Source organism: Molothrus aeneus, chromosome 5, assembly GCF_037042795.1.
Source record: "Molothrus aeneus isolate 106 chromosome 5, BPBGC_Maene_1.0, whole genome shotgun sequence".
Lineage (NCBI taxonomy): Eukaryota > Metazoa > Chordata > Aves > Passeriformes > Icteridae > Molothrus > Molothrus aeneus.
The window spans coordinates 17,700,878-17,720,338 of record NC_089650.1 but is presented as its reverse complement, the minus strand read 5'-3'; the positions used below and the strand labels follow the sequence as shown (position 1 = coordinate 17,720,338).

At 37.0% G+C, this 19,461-nt stretch overlaps 1 protein-coding gene across 2 annotated transcripts in view; it reads left to right on the top strand.

Moving 5' to 3' along the window:
- The window catches only part of LARGE1 (LARGE xylosyl- and glucuronyltransferase 1), a 272,061-nt gene that overhangs the window by 76,943 nt on the left and 175,657 nt on the right, over positions 1 to 19,461 (top strand). For both annotated transcript variants that reach the window (XM_066551016.1, XM_066551015.1), the window contains one exon: positions 4,206 to 4,392. In XM_066551016.1, coding sequence (XP_066407113.1) covers positions 4,287 to 4,392 — 106 coding nt within the window. In that variant the 5' untranslated portion in view covers positions 4,206 to 4,286. The remainder of the gene's footprint in view (positions 1 to 4,205; positions 4,393 to 19,461) is intronic.

The window sequence follows — 19,461 nt, the reverse complement described above, 5'->3', positions numbered from 1 at the left end:
AAAAGATTAACTGTAACAAATGCAAGGAAATGTTTGAAGCAGTTAGAAAAGCTTTTTATAGTAGAGCAGTTAAATCTAGTTAATTGTGTTTGATTTTTGTTTTCATAATTACTTCCACTGTTTCACAGAACTCCTGCTGAATGTCTGACATAGTCGAGTTCTCATGCCATAATTAAAAGAAATAAATGTATAGAAACTGAATACCAATGTGATTAGTGTTGTGTTACATACTTTAATATATGTGTTGCTCATACTGGTTAGCTGCTTCATGCTTAGCTGAGGAGATAATCCATAATTTAAAACAAAGAAACCACTCTGTTAAGTTTGTGTAGTTAATGGAAGTACTTGACTATTTGTGAAGGTAAGAAAGGTCATTCTGGTCCAGTGGGTAAGTCATGAGTAAATCTTAGTAATGAGAACCCCAAATTATTTTAGTTCCCACTGTGACCCTGCACACTGGCATTGTCCAAGCCTTTTGGAGCATGGTTAGCAGCAGTCTGGGAGGGGTGAGCTGGCCCCTGGTCACAGCACAGTCTGTGGAGCTGCTTCTGTGCAGTAGGTTTATAAATCCTGAACTGTTGTGTCCTAGAACTGTAGAGCACCTGACACGCTGACAGCAAGGCATAATGAATATGATGTACATGCAGCTAGCTTTTGTTGGTAGTATTTCCTGAGTCATATTTCTAAAATATGATTATATGATGCTCTTGGAGCACAATTAAAGAGGAAGGTAGAACAATATCTTGCAATGCATGCACTTTTTAGTATCTGTGGCACAAGCAGGAAATCTGATTGTGGCTGGAGGGGTGTAGCTGAGACTGTGTTTGAAACTGCAAACATAAATGCTCCCTTTCTCTCTGGGTCTAATTTTGGTCTCTCTTGCTTTGAGATAAACCCAATAAGGATTGATAAAGTTGCAGATGCTCTTTGTGGCTCAGATCTAAAAATGCTAACATTGGGCAACAGGAAAGGAGCAACCACAGGCTGTTTTTTCATCAGAATACCACACCTGGATGCTGTGGTTAAATTAGCTGGGTTATTCCTTCATCCTTTGTTTTACAGTTTCTGATATATTTCATGCTGTGTATTTCTGGGTACAGGTGTTTAGTTAGCATAGCTGTTGAGACTGAAAACTGTCAGGAGGAGCACTGCACGGCTTTGTGCAAATGAAGTGAACCATTTTACTGAAAAGATGAATGTGCATAGCAATGTCACATCTGAAGTAGCTTCAGTTTTAGCTTGTACCATGAAACTGCTTTTGAAGAGCTTTTAGGCAGGTGACAGACTGATTCAGTAGGACTGTGGCAGTTCTACTGAGGAGTGGTGGAGACTGTAGGAGAATTCTGAAAGGTATTTGCAGGCTCGTATGGCAGAAATGTGCAAATGTGTTTTGTGCTCAGCCCTTGGTCCAGCCAGTGTCAAATCCCTTTCCTTCCGTAGTGGATGTCAATCTGGCACTGTTGAAAAGAAAATCAAGTCGAAAGAGCTGCAATGTCTTCTTTCAATTTATTTGACAGTGGTATATTAGGTAACATTGTTTCTGAGTAAAGCCAATAGTGAATACATGATTGAGTCCAAATCTCTTCCTGTAAGCCAAGGATCTTCATTACCATTCATGGACCTTTTATGTAATCGCTTGTGTAAGGGTTGCACATGATGCATCATCTACTTTGGAAAAAACTACTCAGCAGGGGCTGTGATTTTATACACTAAAAATGAATATTTAGGCCCCAAGAGAAGCAATTCACAATTTTGGGAAGGTGGGGATATTGTAGAAGCATAATTTAAAGTGGCTATATGGCTCTTTTAAAGCACTGTTAAAAGATGTAACATTAACATTTCCTAGGGTGATCCATCACAAGCTGACTTGTCTGTTTAGGATTTTCCCAAATGTTTTTCTAGTTAGATAAAAGATACACATGAATGTACAAAATGATTTGGCTGTTTTGTCTGAAAGATGACAATTTGTAGAAAACTGAATTTGCCACGTTTCTGTCTTTCCTTCGCAGCTGAACTGGTGTTGTGCCTTATATCTTTTTGATTTGTTAGAGTAATTTATATTCATAGAGCAGAAAAGCTGGATTCCATCCTCCATATCAACCTGTTCAGAAACTTAACTTGCATGGATATTTAAAAGAATATATAGGAAAAATCAAATTATTTCTTAAATATGCCACCCCAGGATGAATTAATCCACTAGCAGCACTGTAACTCAGAGTCTGTATGTTGTTGCCCTGGAAATTTGTATCAGCACACTTGTAACAGTTTGATTTCAGAAACTGTGGTGTTGACTCTTAATTTGTTACCTGTAAGTTTTACAGGCGTCATTGATAGGGGCAGTATCCAGCCAGTGCATGTTTCAGTGCAAGATGTGGCTATTTGCCAACGACTGTGCCTGGGAGTTTATATTTTCAGAGGTTTATTTTTCTTTGCACAGACTGATGTCAGTGGCGCATGCCAGTACATTTAAGGAAAAAAAGGAATTCCTACTTAAAATAAGTGATTCTGTGCATTTTATAATATACATGCTTATAAACACAGAAGCCTGGGAAATTATCAGTGTTTGTCAAGAAGGCATGTAAAGGACTCTCTTCAGAGTTGTACAAGTTATGTGCTATAAGGAAAAGAAATGAAATGTAATCATTATCCAAATGCAGTGAGTAAAGATAAGAGCTTTCCATAATTTATCTACCAAATGTGTGTCTCCGTCTAACACAGAGTGACTCTAATACCACAGTTGTAATATTAAGTCTGCCCACATATTTTGTGCAAAATCTCAGTGGTGAGGCATTCATTGCCTTGAAAAGCTGACACAATGGAATGCTTTTTGTGCTGGCTCTGGACAAATTATAGTCCATTTTATCAGTTCCAAGGTCAGAGTACTATCGTGGCTCTTAAACTGTATTGTAGTAAAGTGGGCTCTATTGAATGTTCAAGGAACAGCCGTAAGTTTGCCTGATTACTGCAGCCAGGTATCTCTAGCACAAGAGACTTTTTGTCTGAACCTATTTCTCTTGTCTACATTCTCATTTTTGCTGTAATTTAATTTCAGAATTGATTTTTGCTGCAATATATATGGAGTTGTAGAGCTAAGACACTCTCAAGACACACAGCAGCCATTGTTAACATGCCACTGTAGAAATGATACATTGCTTGTATCAGCTCGAGTGCTGGTTGAAGCATAAGTCAAAGGGTGCTGTTATTAAACCCCTTGTACTTCCAGAGTCTCTTTCTTTCCCTACCATTCTTGTAGACTACTTCTATTCTTAGCATTGAAAATCTAAGCCCTTTCACACAAAACCTGAAGTAGATTTGCATGGACTGAATGCTTCTCTTTCCTTTTCTAACTTGTCTGCTACTAGCCTTTCCTTCCCATTCAAAAAAACATGCTATCAGTATGAAACATCGTTTTTATGCTCTGCATGCCTCCCCTGGTGTGGGAATAATTGTTTTCCTGTGAATAAAAATCATAATATATTTTTTCTTGGCCCCTCTGAAATGCAGAACAATTATTTCAAATTAGGATCGGATTTTTTTTTTCCTAATAAAAACTGCATTATTCAGTAGAATCAATTTTTCTCATGGCATACAGTCTAAAAGCTCCTGATATACCCTATGTGAATATGAATATTTCCTTGCCCATTTTGCACTTTCTCTTCTCCCCTTTTACACAGCAGCTCATCAGCACTGTTTTTTGGTGTGCAAAGTGGGTAATTTCAGTAACATCTCTCTACCCCTAAACTTCAGCTTTCCTTTTTTTGGTTCACTCTCTTGAGTTCATGACCAATTGCAATGCATCACTGATTCAGTGGTGTGACTTCTGCTCTTTGAGAGCTGGTGAAGGAATGTGGGTGGCTTTCTCTTATCTGCCATGGGACCCCAGCACACATGGGCATCAAAGATCTCAGAGTTCCTGTAAAGTAAAAATGAGGACAAAATGTAAATAAAACTGACATCTCTTGGTAAGATGGAGCTTAGTGTGTATTTAGGTGATATGATGTGCTTTATTTACTTACTGTCTTAATTTGACTTCTAAAACTTGCTTTATTATTAAGTAGTTGTGGATAATTTTGAAATGGGTACCACCTTGCAATTGCAGCAGCCCTTTTGTAGCCCTGTTTTTTAACTCTTTTGGAATACTGGCATAGTCTATAACTTTCTGTAGAGTGATAAGCTGTTGAAATATTTTTTCCTTTCCTTTTCAGGGAGTAATATGTGGGAGGCTGTGGACTATTTGCTTCCAACATAGGAACAGCCTTGAGTTGGGATTCTGCACTCCTGAGAGAATGCTGGGAATCTGCAGAGGGCGACGGAAATTCCTGGCTGCCTCTCTGACCATCCTTTTTGTCCCAGCAATTACGTGGATTTATCTGTTTGCTGGGAGTTTTGAAGGTAGGAGAGGAATAATGGCTGAGGGGAGGGTGGTGGGGTATTGGATGATTTGTAGCTGGGCAGACAAATGTAGATCAGTCATCATTGGTTTTATTTAAATAAATTTTGTTTGTTTGGCTTGCATATGAAATAGTTCCCAAGGTGCAGATTTCAACAAAAGGCCTTCGTTACCATGTTATCGCTACTGAGGATGCTCAGTTAATTACTGGCCACAATTACTTGGTTTTCCACTCACCTTTGAAAATGTGCAACAACCCCCCCCGCCCAGTCTACTAATCTTTTCTCTATATTTTCTAATTTTTAAAAGTTGGTCTATCCTATGCCCTGTAAGATTTTTAGCATCTCATTTCAGATATGCTGAACACAGAAAATCAATGCATATCTTTATAAGGTTTCTTTACATAAAAGTAGTTTGGATCAACATCCACCTGACTGTCAGTGGATTCTTTTAGTTGGAATATCTTTCTGTCCCCTTCTTTTTTAGATGGAAATCCTCCAGTTTATAGGTACATTGACTTGCAGCTATGTAATGAGCACTTTTTAAAATGAGACAGGGAATAATCACTACTTTGTCTTTTACATTACCTGTCTGATGAAGTTTTTTTCCTGGCCTTACAGACGTTCAGCAGTAATACTTCAGTTAGGGGAGGATCAAGGATTCTGGCTCTCCTGCTCTTTGCTACTTTGTAGCTTTTTAAAATTTGTTTGTTTTGTTTATTGTGGAAGTGAAGCATTTTATATTGGACAATAGGTCTGTTATTTTGGCAAGAGTCAAAAAACGTCGTTTGGCCTTTGTAGTTGCATTAGCATGAAGAAAGGTGTTCCAACCTTGTAAAAACTGTTCAGTCACTAGTTTACAGTCTGATAATTTTAAAAAGGCATTGTTTAAAATGTCAAACTTCTTTCATGTATCCTTGGCTGACGAATCCGTGCTGTGTTTGGAAACAAAAGAGGTTTCCATGTTAAATCACAAGTAAGAGCATGTAAAGATTTTCTCTGTGTGTTGCATATGATTCCGAATTAGTTATATTCCATGCACAAATATTTGTTTATGCAAATTTATTCAAGTACTTACAATTCTACCTTAATGTGCAGTAACTCCGTGAGCTCATTCTAGAACGAAACACTTGTGGGATTCATGTTAAATTGGAAATACGAGGGGTGCTAGCTGCATACTTAAAAATAATGATCTGGCAGGCAGAACAGTACTGATTTTGTTTGATTTTTAAAAGCTGAGCAAATGCAGGCCTCACCTTTTTGCTTTTGGAAGAATATTATGCTGCTTTGTCATAATGACTATTTTAATTGTGTCCACAATTGATAATGCCACGGTGTTTTAAATTCCTCTGTGAGTAGAATCCTTTGTTTTTTCAGAGAACTCAATACAAATCTTGCTGCTATGGGGTATTTGAAGTGACTTAAAGCTCTCACTGTGAATTAATCTTAAATGCAAGCTAGGGAACAAAGCCTATTACATTGTAGCCTTGCACTGGAAAAGGACTGGAAATTATGTACAGTTAGTAACTATCGGTTATTTTTCTGTGTCTGTTTTCTTTTTTCTTAGTTTTGGATGGGGATTATTGAATGTTTCTTGGTTAAAAAACTAAGATTGATTATTTATTTAACCAAATAACAGCTTGTATTTTCTTAACGTGTAAGTATTAAGACAAAAAGTTAATGCCATTTTGATATTCTACATGACTTCTTGGGTTTTTTTTCTCCACAGTGGTTCCCACAATTTACTCATGTTTGAGCTCTCTGTGGAGGTTGTAGTGAGGTGGGGGTGGCTTTTTTCTCCCAAGTAACAAGCAGTAGAACAAGAGGAAATGGCCTCAAGTTGCACCACAGGAGGTTTAGATTGGATATTGGGAAAAATTTCTTCATGGAAAGGTTTGACAAACATTGGAACAGGCTACCCAGGAAAGTGTTTGGGTGACCACCTCTGGAAATGTTTAAAATATGTGTATATGTGGCACTTAGGAACATGGTTTGGTGGTGGACATGGCACTGCTGGGCTAATGGAGGGACTCAATGATCATAAAGGCCTTTTCCATCATAAACAATTGCATCATTCTGTGATTCTCTAACTGAGTAGAAAATGGCTCACAACAGCACTGCGGCTTGATTTGAAAGCGTCACGAATGTAGAATCCTCTCTGCCTCCTGGCACTTGTTTCTTTTGTTAATCACAGGGCTAGAAATTTTCTTTTCAGTACATCTGGTTTTAGTTTTGAGTAAATGATTCTTGTTAGACTTTTCTCCAGCAAATTAAAGAAATCATCAATACTTGGTATCCTCATAGATTGATTTAATTATTCAGTGTGGGAGGGGCCTCAGGAATTCTCTTATTAAACTGTTGCTCAAATCAATTTTGGAATCAGGCAACATTTTTTAGGCCTGTATTCAACAGTGTCTTGAAAACGTCCAAGGACAGAGAAGACATGGACTTGCAGACACACCATGAATTAGTGCCCCCTCTATTTGACCCCAACATTCTGGATAGTTTTTCACACATCTAGTAGTCCACCCATATACAGGGTAAAATCCCAGCTTGGATACAAGAATACTGTGCTTAAATTCAAGGGAGATTGCATCAAATGGTCAAATATTCATAGTCATTTAATCACAGCAGGCAGTCAGGTTGGTCAAGCATGATTTACCCTTGGTGAATCCAATTGCCATGCCAGGCCTGGGAATGTTTCTGTTTGGAAATACCTAAGTACAGTAGTAAAATCACTGTGGGCTTTTATTCACTAAGTGAAAAGATTGACCTAGCTGAGTTGCCATAGCAAAAAATTTTGTGGGGATTTTTTTGTTCTTCTGCATTTTTTTCTTTGTTTGTATGTTTCAGGGCTCTAGACTCAAATGTCTGATATGAAATCTGTAGTGCTGTGTCTGCCTCGTAAGTTCTTGATGTAATTAGGAATAACACTACTCATCCATGTGTTTATATCTAAGAACTTAAGTTATTCATTTGCCATAGCATGGGAGTGGGATCACATTAGAAACCCTTAAGAAGCCTTGTTAGTCAATCTGTAATATAAAATATGCCTTGCTGCAGTCTGTTCCCATGCCCTGCTTTTTGAATAGTTTCAAATTCCTTAAGACGGTTTGTTTTGTTTTGGATTTTGTTCTCTTGTCAGAAAGTACATGGCAGCCTGCTACTTCACAGTTGTCACTTGACACTTGCAGTAAGACCCTTCCTTTAGGATATTCATTGGAGGTGGTGTTACCCAAGCTGTAACAGCAGTAGGTACTAAAAGTCTCATTAATCATGGATAAATGTCTATTAAGGTTATGAAGAAGAATATTAAAGATGATATTGAATATTCTGTGGCTTTTGAATATTCCTGGTTACTGTTGTTTTTAATAATGCACAAGGACACCATAATTTCAGTTATCTGTTACTTTGAATGAAAAAGCTAATTGTTCCAACATTCTTAGAATTAATTCAAAAGACAAAGTAATAGAGTAGGAAGAGTGGAGTGCATTTAAAACAGAGAAGAGAAAATAATCAAATAGTACATGATGAATTTTCATTAGAAAGAAAATAGCAGTTTCACTAACTAATGGTAGCTCCATAAATAGCTTAATTTTTCAAGCCATATGAAGCAGTTGGCTCTCCCCCTTACCATGAAGGTCATGTAAATTGGAGATTTGGAACTGTAATTTGACCATACTTTCTGGATTACTGATTCCTCAAAAAAAAAAAAAAAAAAAAAAGAAAAAGGAAGAAAAAGTTCACTGTGGCTGTGTGACCTCAGCAGATTTACAGTCACCTCCGTTTCGACAGGATGAAAATATACTTGTGTTACTAGTCCCTGTGTGGTGGATCCACTTGAGGCTGAAATCCTACAGTATGTGTGTAGAGCTCCTGTGTGGAATATATTTCCCAGGAAAGACAGAGCCAGTAATGTAACCTTAGGATCAAAAATTGAAAGTTGTGTGAGATCCTGTAGGGACTCTGTAAAGGAGTAGTTGACTTTGGTTTCTTTTAACTGCTCGGGTAGCATTTTAAAAAATAGAGCCTGCCTTCTTTCCTGGGACTTGCTTTCCTTGGTTGTCCTCTTTTCACTCCAGTGTTGGGCAGCTATCATTCCCTAACAAGTCATTTCAGTCAGAGTCATCTGTAGAGACATGATTGAAGCCAGAGTTGGGCAAACACCTCATAAAATACAATAAAATAAATTGAAGGAAGGCTGCAAATATTCATCTTTGTATTTAAATGGATTCACTTTAATGCTGTTCACACTCTTTTTGTGTATGTTTCCATAAATATCCTAGTGAATATGTTAATTGAGAAGACTGTCTATGGGAACAATGAATATCCAGTTTTAATATTCATGGCAAGTAGATTTTGAAATCATATTTGTGAATAATTGAATCAAAAAACTGATTCTGGGGGTTCAGCTTTTTTCAATTAAGTGCCAAAAGTTTATCACGTGATCTGTGTGCATGATGAAAACTGCCCAAACTTTTAATGCTTGCATGAAGTGGCTCATAGAAAGAGGCAAACAAATAAGTAATTACTAAAATGTCTATCAGACACTTGCAACTGATGAACAATCATCAGAAAATAATTCCCTCACAGACAATGTAATCAAAAAGACACAAAACATACCATTCCTTTTTTTACTATGTTTCCTCCAGTTGGCCTGAATTTTATCTGTTACGTGTCTCAACAGAATTAAACATGACAACTTAATCCAATGTCCATTTAAAACAGAAGCTTCCACCTTTGTATTGATCCTGTCTTTTTAATAAAGTTCTGAGAGGACAAGTCTTAAATGGGTGCCTCTGCATGTAAGTAAGGGTGCTTCTGTGATGAGTGCCTGAACAGGTGTACAGGAGGTGGATTTAGTGAATATTGGCTCTCCTTAGTCAAAAAGCCACCCCTTCCTTTCCATTCTGGAGTTAATAGTGCTGGCTGACTCCTCTCTTGTTACATTTATTCCAGGTGATAGAGAATTACCACTTAAGCACCTCTGTCTCTACTGCAGTTGCTATACCTTCTTAAATATGTTTGGGAATCCTACCAGAGTACCATCAATTATGATAGCAAAGACCTCAGGCTTATGAGAAGTTTTGTTGCTCCTGGAAAACTTGTCCTTCTATGAAACCCTGGTGATTTGGCTATACAGAATGCTGATAAAGGACCAGAAGGTCCATGCTGTGAAAGCTGGAGAGCTCGTTCTCTGCTCATCATCTTTAACTGAGGAGTCAGCGATCCTATGATTTTTTTTTACAGACTTGAGAAGCCTTATATGTCCATCACTAAGAAAATAAAATTAAGTGAATATGGAAAGAATTTGACTCCCCATTTTATAAATAAATAGCCTTCTTGTGAGCAGTGATAGGATATTTGAAGTAGTTTCTTTACCAAAACAAGAATGGCCTTGCATCAGGAGTGTAAGCCAAAATACACCATGGCCATGAGAAGCTTTTGGAGGTCAAATGGTGGAGTTAGTGAGGAACATGGACTTTTTTTTTCTTCTCAACCTTTATTTGATTAAACTTAGAATTCTGCAATACAATTTTATCCTTAGCTAGTAATGTCCATTCCCACTGGAATGCTGAAGTTGAATGTCAAAATCAATGCTGGGTTTTTTTCAGCTTGCCAGGAGTTCACATTCTTAAACCAATACCCTGTCATCTCAGGAGAAGCCTTGAATCTTGCAATGGCCACTTCTTCTGTCAGTGTGCTGTGCCAAGGGAAAGCAAGCCTACATTTCTTTAAAGAATTCCAGTAGAGAGGGCACACGTTTTATTTTGATGCTCATATTTTTAAGTACGTGCTTTCAGAAAAACAAAGTAGGCTGTGGGCTTACCTTCTTTGTTCTCTGTACAATCTCATGGTTGGATGGAATGTTTCTTTGCTTCTAAACACCACTTTTCTCTTGGCTTTCTTTTCCGTGACAGCTCTTAATTTGTCATTTCTGGCAGAAACATAAAGGTCAGAATGAAAAGGAATTCTTTGACAGGCGTGAGGGGCCAGCTTCTTTGGAACAGCAGCTAAATGAATATAACCTGTGGGATTTCTCAAGAGTTTTGTTTCATCTTGGTCTTTCTCCCTCTTTGAACAAACTTTTGGGAAAAATGCCATCTATAAAAGTTGCATTACACAAAAGGGAGCAAATTTCTCCCAAGAAGAAGAGACATCTGGATGCCCAAATTCTGCTAGGGCTGTGTGGAAGACTTAAAAGTAGGACTGCTATTTCCTGATCATTCCTTCTCTGTTTCAAAGATGGATAGTTACTCACTTCATCATCAAAACATGTTTTTTAGTATAAAAACGAAAAGCAAGGTGAGCTTAAATGTCTTGCTAAAAATAAACAGAAAAACAAACCCCAAGAAGCAACACTTGGCTTTCTGAAAAAAAGTGTGCAATTTTAAGTACATCTGAACTCCTTTGTGTGCTGGAACTAATGTAGCCTGACTTGCTGTGATTGATACCATGCAGCTGATTGATGTTGAAGTTGCTTTTCCTACAATTTATATAATCTAGCTCCCATATGGATCTCTTGGTGTCTAAATAAATCCTGAGCTTCTGCTGCAGTGTATTTCTCAATGGTAAAATGTTTGGCATCTCTCTCTCTCTCTCTCTGTGTTTCTGGCAATTGTAGAAGCTTCATTACCTCTGACTTCTTTCCCTCTAACAAAGTAATTTGAAATTAATCAATGAGCTTTGGGGGCATACAGGCAAGCAGGTCAACAAATGTATAAGCATAAGATGAAAAAAAAATCTGAAAAAGAGATGCTTTAAATGATAGAAATGAAAATTTTGGTTTTGATTCTCAGAACAATTAATCTGGGCTGTTTAATTTTTCTGAATTTTTTGTATTTAAAATTTGTGGGGTGTTTTTCAGATCAGGAAAAAGTTTGAAGTCAAAATCTTGTCTTGTTAGACAGCAAATAGTATCTGAAGTGCCTTACAGTACTTTTTAAACTCATATTTTGAATATTTATTTAAATGTATATAATACTAGAAGGAGGAGGAGTCTGGTTAAAAAAAAATTCAGATAATTACTTCATACACTGTGTATGGTCATTCTTATGTTCTGCAGATTATGCTCTGGAATGGTTTAAAAGCAACTAAGTGGGAAGGTTGATACCCTGTTTTTGGGTTGATCTGTTTTAGGTATGGTTAGCTTAACAATACCAGTATCTTCAACACATTTCTTTTATTTAAACCTTCTGTACCCTTTTCAAACGTTTTTCAGACATGACAGCCATTGAATTGTTCAGCTGATTAATTTTTTCCTTCCCTTGAAGTTTTACTTCTCTTGTGTTGCTTTGCAGTTCTTGTTTCTAGACTTGAAAGAGACTTTTTTTAATCTATCTAGATATCCTTGGACTACTGAGTGACATGCACGACTAAATTCAAAAACATAGCCTGACAGCAGTCATCCTGGTTCACTCAGCTTTGTAGATACCAACAGAAAGAGGAAAAGTTGGTGACCTGGAGACTGATACGTTTTTAGCCTGAGATTCTCTTCCAGTTTAACCCTGTTCAAGCTATTTGAGCCATCCTGTGACAATAATTCTTTCTAACCTGTGGTATGACTGACATTCTCTATAATTCTGTGAAATGGTCAAAGTCCAGGATGTAAACATCAAGGTTTTAAACCTTTTTTTTTTTAAATTTTATAATTCTGTTTGTCTTTCAAATTGCTGAATGTCAGAGTTTGCAGAGATGAGGAATTGGGGTGGAGAGATGAAAGTAGTGAAGTTAAAATTACAAAAAGAAAATTATAGAATCATCACATTTTCCTAAATTAAATTCGCAATACAAAGGAGACTGTGCTTGTTTGGTATATATTTACTTTAAAAAATAATTATAGACACAGTTAAAATATTTTACTGTATAAATGAAGTGTTTCACAATGAGATACTTTTTCCAATGAACTTGTAATAATGTCTGTACCTATTATAGAGAAGAGGTGTGTGGTTTGTTCTTTGCATAGTGCTTCCTCAACTTCTGAAATGCCCAGTGAAATCACCACCACCAATAAAAGCATTTAAACACCTGGAGCAGCTTACAAGCTTGAAGTTAGTAACACACCAGGGTCCTGATTAGAAAACCAAAAATGTGTATCTACAGAATGAACTGAAAGTGTGATTCTAGCACAGTCAGCCCTGCTTGTGTTGGCTGTTGTTGAGCAAGCACAGACCCTGTCAGGGATAGAGATGCACCACCATGAGCAGCAGGGGAAGCCTGGGCAGCTTGTGGGCTCTTATCTGGCCATTGAAGCCTGGGCCCCTACATCTTCCAAGTGATTATTGTTTTTCCTAAGCAGTTTAAACCCAGGGCAGTTATAGCTGTTGGTGCTACACTAGGATCTTCATTTGGCTCATGGACACAGGATTGGGGTTGTCATAATATAGTTTAAAATCAAAGAATGTTGCATACCATTTCTGTAATATATAAATTATTTCTGGAGCTGAAATAAAGCCATAGCTAATAAGATGGTATTATTCCTATATGTTGAAAAGCACTTGGGGGAATTGGTGGAATAAAGAAGTGTGAAAGTTATCAGTTTCTTATGGGATTAAGTAGAGTGAAAAAAAATACCCCGAAGTTGTTGTGTTTCTCCCCAACATTTTCTTTCCCTACAATTTTTCCTACTTTATCATTCACCTTTCCTTATTTATGTGTCATTGCATCTCTCCTAGACTAGTTACAACAGTCTTTGTTTAATTTGTTTCAAAATGGACCTGACAGACAAATTTGTAGATTCTTCTCAAAATTACACAGAACAGTTACTGATTGAAGATTTGTAGGTTTTTACCATCATAGTGACTGTTAACAGTCAATGTCTCTCACATTTTGCATAGCACAGACTGTATTATGTTGTAGAATTGATAGAATAATGCTGGCTGGTAATTCCTGCATCTGACCCATGTGTTCCAGATACACCAGAGCTGTTCTTCTAGCCAGATTTCTGCAATTGATTTTAAAGCTGCTGGAGGATTCTAGCACTTCTCTGAATAAATTATTCTGTCTTGTTAAAAAATACATGCTTTAATTTCTGTCCAGATATTTCTGGCTTTAAGGTAAGACGTGAAAGACAAGAAGTAGATGATAGGGAAAAAAAACAGAAAAGGATCATTTTTACAGTTTCAGTTTCATGTAAAGTGAGTAATCATGATTATGAGATATAGCAGTACATAAAGTGAGCTGCAAAAATATCACCTTGAGGACTATAGATGAGAGTGTTACAGTGCTACAGCTCTCACAACTTATAGCTGTTTAAAAAAAGAGATAAATTCATAGGATAATTGCTAATCTTCCCATAGCTAGTAGAAGCTAGTTATCAGGATGATCAGTTGCCATCCCAGTCCAGAAAAACTAATTTCCCAAGCAAAATATTTGTTTTGGGCTCCAGGTTAGTGTACGTTTTCAGTTGTGAAAAATAACCCTTCAGAAAGGATCAAATCACAGTTTCGATTGCAGGTTAAGCATGGTTATTAAATTTAAGAAGAAAGATGTATTTCAGCACTAATTTGGCAACCAGTTATTCATGGGATCAAGGCTTATAAACTTAAAATCTATCAGTATTGTATTCTCAATTTTCCAAAAAAAACATAAAATCACTGTAGTGTTTACAATTTACCTTTAGAGCATTAAAACATGGAAGATTTCTCATCCGTTTCTTTCCCAATGTTAAGGCATTCAGCATTCTAGAATTGTACTGGAATCATATTGCCACTTTAATATTTCACCATCACTATATTACCTGGCTGTCATTGGATTTCATTTAACCCAACTCTGTGATTTTGCTTGTTAACTTTAGCAGGAGTAATGTTTTCGGATGAATGAATGCTATAAAAGTCTGCTTTTTATTCTCTACTAATCAAACTGTTATAATGTGTATCTCAAGGGATCCACACTGACTTTAACAAAGGATTCTTTTGGTCTGAAATATAATACGCACAGAATGTTTTCTAGCAGTATTAACTATAATGGATTTAGCTATTTCACCTCTTGCTTCAGTGCTTTACAAATCCCAAAGGGTTTAAGGTAAAAATCTCAACAGTGAGGTTACATTTTCTATAATATTCTTATAGGAACCAAGTTTACAAATCCATCTGCACAGCTACACGTAATTATTGGTTTCCAGGGAACTCCAGCTAACTTTCTTCAAAGCTTTGCCAATATACACAGAGGTAAGTAAGTTTGAAAATAACAATTATCTGACTTATTTGAGTTGGGTGAAGGCATTAGTTGCTTGTTCATGTACACTTGAGTGGAGATGTGATGAATTAAGTGATCTTTCCCATAGAATGCAAATGCAGTCATTTAACCAAATGATTGAAACCTACTATTTATCTGCTTTAAATTGCATTACTTTGTTTGCCCATGAGCTGCCTCATAGTAACCTGACTTCAGAGTTGCTGATGGTGACTCTCTGCTTCATACTGAGTTTCCTGCTTTTGAGAGACTTAAGAGCAGAACGTCCCCCTGTTGTTATTTGCGGTCTTTATTTCCTCTCCCCAGTTTTAACTGTTTGCATATGCTCCCTTTCAGCTGCCATACAGGTACCTCAGTGATATGATATTAATAGCAAAGATTAAGCAGTTTCAGCTCACCAGAGAAGAGATTAATCATCATCAGGCCCAATGAGAAGTTTAATTTTCTCCTCTCTTTTTTCCACTAAGCTCTGGTGGCTGCCACTCACACCAATGTCTGTGGGACATTTAATAACCTGCTTCTGAAGATGCATTTCAGTGGTTTCTCTCCTTTTATTTCCTCTGTCAATCTCAGAGAATTTCATCATTTTAGGCTTTAATTGAAGACCACTGTGAGGAGATGGAGGCAAGAAAGTTATTTCTTGAACAAAGGTACTTAATGGACTCATGGTTTTTACTGTATTCAGGAAGAAGATGGGTTAAGTCAAGATACTGAAAACTATGGGAATTGTTGTTTTGGTATGTGACTACCTGCTCCCCTTAAAAAATTCCAAATCCTCCTTGTCCTCACCTCCTGTTTATATGCATTTATTTATTTGTGCCTGAGAAGTGTGGTTAGATTTGTGGTGCAGTATGGATGATGTGGAGCACACTGAATCAGGGAATGACAAGAAAGAGTCCACATTGAAAACTTCATAAAACAGCTTCCAAAATGACATCTGTACTGATAAAAGCACTCATGTGGGGTGGTTGACTAGTTGACATAGCAGTTGCTGTTCAAAATGGCACACCTCAGACTGGCACAAATTTACCTTACAGAGAAGCCCTAAACTTAATTAAAATTCTTCTCTGAGATGATGCTACTCCTGTCACCTGTTAACTACAACCAGACAGTGAAGTATTGATAGATGATAATGTGCAATCTACATAGCCCCCTACTTCTGGAGTTTTATCAGCTTCTAAGAGGTTTTAGGAGTGGGTCTCCATTAGGAGCAGCAGGAGATTACAGTTTTCTAAGTTAGAAAAGGGCAGATCAGACTAAGATAAAGCAACACACAGCACAAAAGAAAAATGGTTTGTCTTTTCTGTGGTCTTCAGATAGACCTCATGTATGAGGTTGTGGATGTGTGAACATGTGGATTTGTTGGTTGAACAATGAAGTTGCAGTTTCATTTGAACAGCACATGATGTGAAATCACTCAAGTAGCATTTTAAGCAGGTCGTAATTGTGGATGCTGCCATTCTTGCATTTCTGGCTCTGGCTGCCTGGTTTTGAGTCAGTGTTTCCCCTGTTTGAAAAACAGGTCCCTTCAAACTTGAAGAGGCTCAGGTTGAGCACCTGAGATCTTTAATCCAGAATCTCTCATTGCCTTTTAAAATCTCTTAGAAAATCTGGCTTCCCAGCCTGGTACTTTTCTGTACTGGAGGTATTGATTTATTCTATCTTGCCAGGAAGACTCTTGTGTAGCTGTACTATTTTAGCTTCCTAAAAGGCCTCTATCTACATTGGTCACTTGGGATGAACCCTGGAACTTCAGCAGGCCTCTTAAGTTTTCAAGTCACAGAAACTTGCTGAGCTGTATTAGAAATGGTCTTTTTTTAAAAGAAGTTTTTTGCTCTTAGTAGCCACTTTTTCATCTTGGAGACTACACACACAATAGGCCAGTAAGTCTAGATATTAGCTTAAAAAAATAGTTTTACACATTGCAATTGCTACCACCAAAGAAAGGACAGAACCCTTTCCACCAACAAATCTACAACAATAGTACTGTTTTTCTTCAATTTAATTTGTAGGTTGATTCAGGGTAGGCATATCTAGAATGGTATTGTCAACCTGATGCAAAGCATAATCATAATTTTGTGGGGAAAAAATATTTGCACCATACAACAATCTATGAACACATCTGATGTGTAGAGGATGAGACTCGCAATTTCTTTAATTGTTTTATTAAGGACAAGGTATTGCCCTTGCAAACAAATTGTTTGGAAAAACATTTGCATATTTAAATAGATTTATACATTTAATAGCTAATAGTTGTTTACTTTGTATATCCATCATTACATTACAATGAATAGAAAGACCTTATATTATTTCAATCTTGTTTAGAAATACTCCGCTAAGGTCCTGGCACATTATTTGACTGCACGTAAGATTGGAATAATCTGAGCCATTCCTGGACAGGGGTTATTTTCCTGCTAATTACTGTTTGATTGCACTAAAGTAAGGTGCTTGATCTAGGAGCTGTGGTGAAATAGCCTCTGGTTAGAGGCAGACAAGTAATGGAAGACTTCTACTGGTGGAAAAATTATCTGTGGTAATTTCATGTGGTGCTTGTTGGAAGAATCATTTGCAGTAAGTGAGAGTAGCAATCACGAACAGAATTGTTGAGAGTTGGAACCTGTTTTTAGTGGATCTCACAGAAAAGAAGTTCTAATGGTATGGTGAAAACTGAGAAAGTGAGACCTTAATTAGGAATACAGGAGCTAATGAATGAGAGTGAGGAAGGAACAGTTCTCAGGTGTTACTGTCGCTTGTCATAAACTCCAAGCTGAATGGAGTTGCAAGCTGGCTTTTTTCAGTAATAATCCAGGCAGGAAGAAAAGACAAAGGACAAGATATGCATGCATTGCAAGTAGTGGGATGAAGTAAAAAAGTGGATTCATATGGAAAAGAGAAGGTATTATCTTGAGGAGTCAGGAAGACATGGAGTTCTGTTTTGAAAGCACCATTTGCAGGATCACTAAAAGCAGCCTCGCTGGGCTACACACTATTCTTGTATTTGAGCATCATGTATGTGTGAAAAGATTCAGCACCATGAAAATGTGGACCTTCAAGATTATTCATTAGGTTTGTAGATTTTGAAATTACAGGAAATTTTTCAATGTGAAACCTATTCAGAACATAAAAGCTACCAGTCAAACTTGCAAATTTTTGATTAGTATTTGGTAGTCATCAAGTGTTTATGGATTTAACTGAATGAGTGTTTTAAAACTGTAGGAAATCATCAATAATTGTTAAGAGAGAATTTGATGTTACAAGGAATATGGATAACCAGCTTATTTGGCCCTCTCAAGAGCAAATACAACATTAGATGAGCAAGATATTAAAGAGAAAGAGAAAAGTGATCCTGTAAGTGAGGCATTTTTGGTGGGGGCTGATGGTGGAAGGACTATTTAAGGCTAATTCAAGTCTCTTTAAACCTCCTAGTACTTTCTATTATTAGTCTAACTCAAGAGCAGAGGCTATACATCAACCTTCTAGTAAGGCTACTGATGGTTATGTGGTTAAAAATAATATGAAGAATAACGAAAAGACAATGACTGCAACTTGATAAGGGGTTCATATTCTGCCTGTGTACTCTAATGAGCAGTTCCAGTGTACTACAAAGAAAACTGAAGAAGTAACTACAACACGTAAAGTTTTGGTTAATTATTTTATATTCATATAAAAGGCAAAGTACATTTCTGGATACTGAAACAGAAGTAAAGGAAAAAAGAGATGAAACTGAGAGAATCAATATTGTTTCAGGATGTCCTGTTCAATGAAAGAATGGCTTTGAGATTCCAGACTATGGGTAAAACCACATTCCTCTTTATCTTTAGACACAATCTATAGTATTAACAGCAGAATGTTGTTACCAAATCGGTAACAATTTTTACCAAATTGCCAGCTTATGGGTATGGGAGAAAAAAATGTAAGTGCGAAGATCTTTGTTTATTCAGATAGCAAAGGTAGGGTAAAACAGATCAGAACTTCACATAAGCAGTAATGCAGGATGTTTGAATTATTATTTCTGAGGATGTTTGTTGAGAAGGTTCTCTTAGTACAGTCCTAAAGCATATGGTAGAAGGTCAATCCTCTTCTCTAGCTGTTTAAAGAGAGAAAGGTTGATAAATAGTGAAATTCTCAGGAAGACAAGGACTGCACATTTGTATTCAATGCTGCAAGCTGACTAGACTTTTCATTGCATACAAAAGTGGATTTGATCAGAACATAGCAAGTTACAGCCTGAAATTGTAGCAATGGGAGATTTAGGTAGAGTTAGACAAGAGGAGAAGTAGCTCTAAACAGAAGAGAGTTCTGTGTCCTGATAGATTGTGAACAAGAGTTGTGAAATCATCACCGCAGATTTTTTTTAGAGCAGAGCAGTACAGTGGCAAATTAAAATCAGTGTTGGTAAGTGTAAACGTAAGGCACCTTGGAAAAGAGTAGTCTTAATACACTATAGTGGATTCTTAGCTGACCATCTGGAACTGAATCTTGGACTTTGAATAAATATTTCTAGTAAAGTTGGATTTGATACTGGGGGATAGTTGGTGATGTATATATGATGTCAATAGCCACAGGCACAACTTGAAAGGCTTTGCTAGATATTAGGATGGGAGACTTAATTGTTTTTTCCTTTCCTTTACCAGATTGAGAACTTTCTAAATACACAAGATGGGGCAGAGCTTTTCACACGAGCAGATACTGTTAATACCAAGACAAATGTGTTTTATCAGATCAATAATGCATTTAGGAATGCAAATAGGAAGAAAATATCTGTTCATCAGATCAGTGTATTTCTGACACAGACTCTCTGTGGTATTAATGAAAAATAACTCTCGCTAGTTTTAATGCAAAACTCAAGCTGTTTAAGAAAGGGCTTATATGATATTT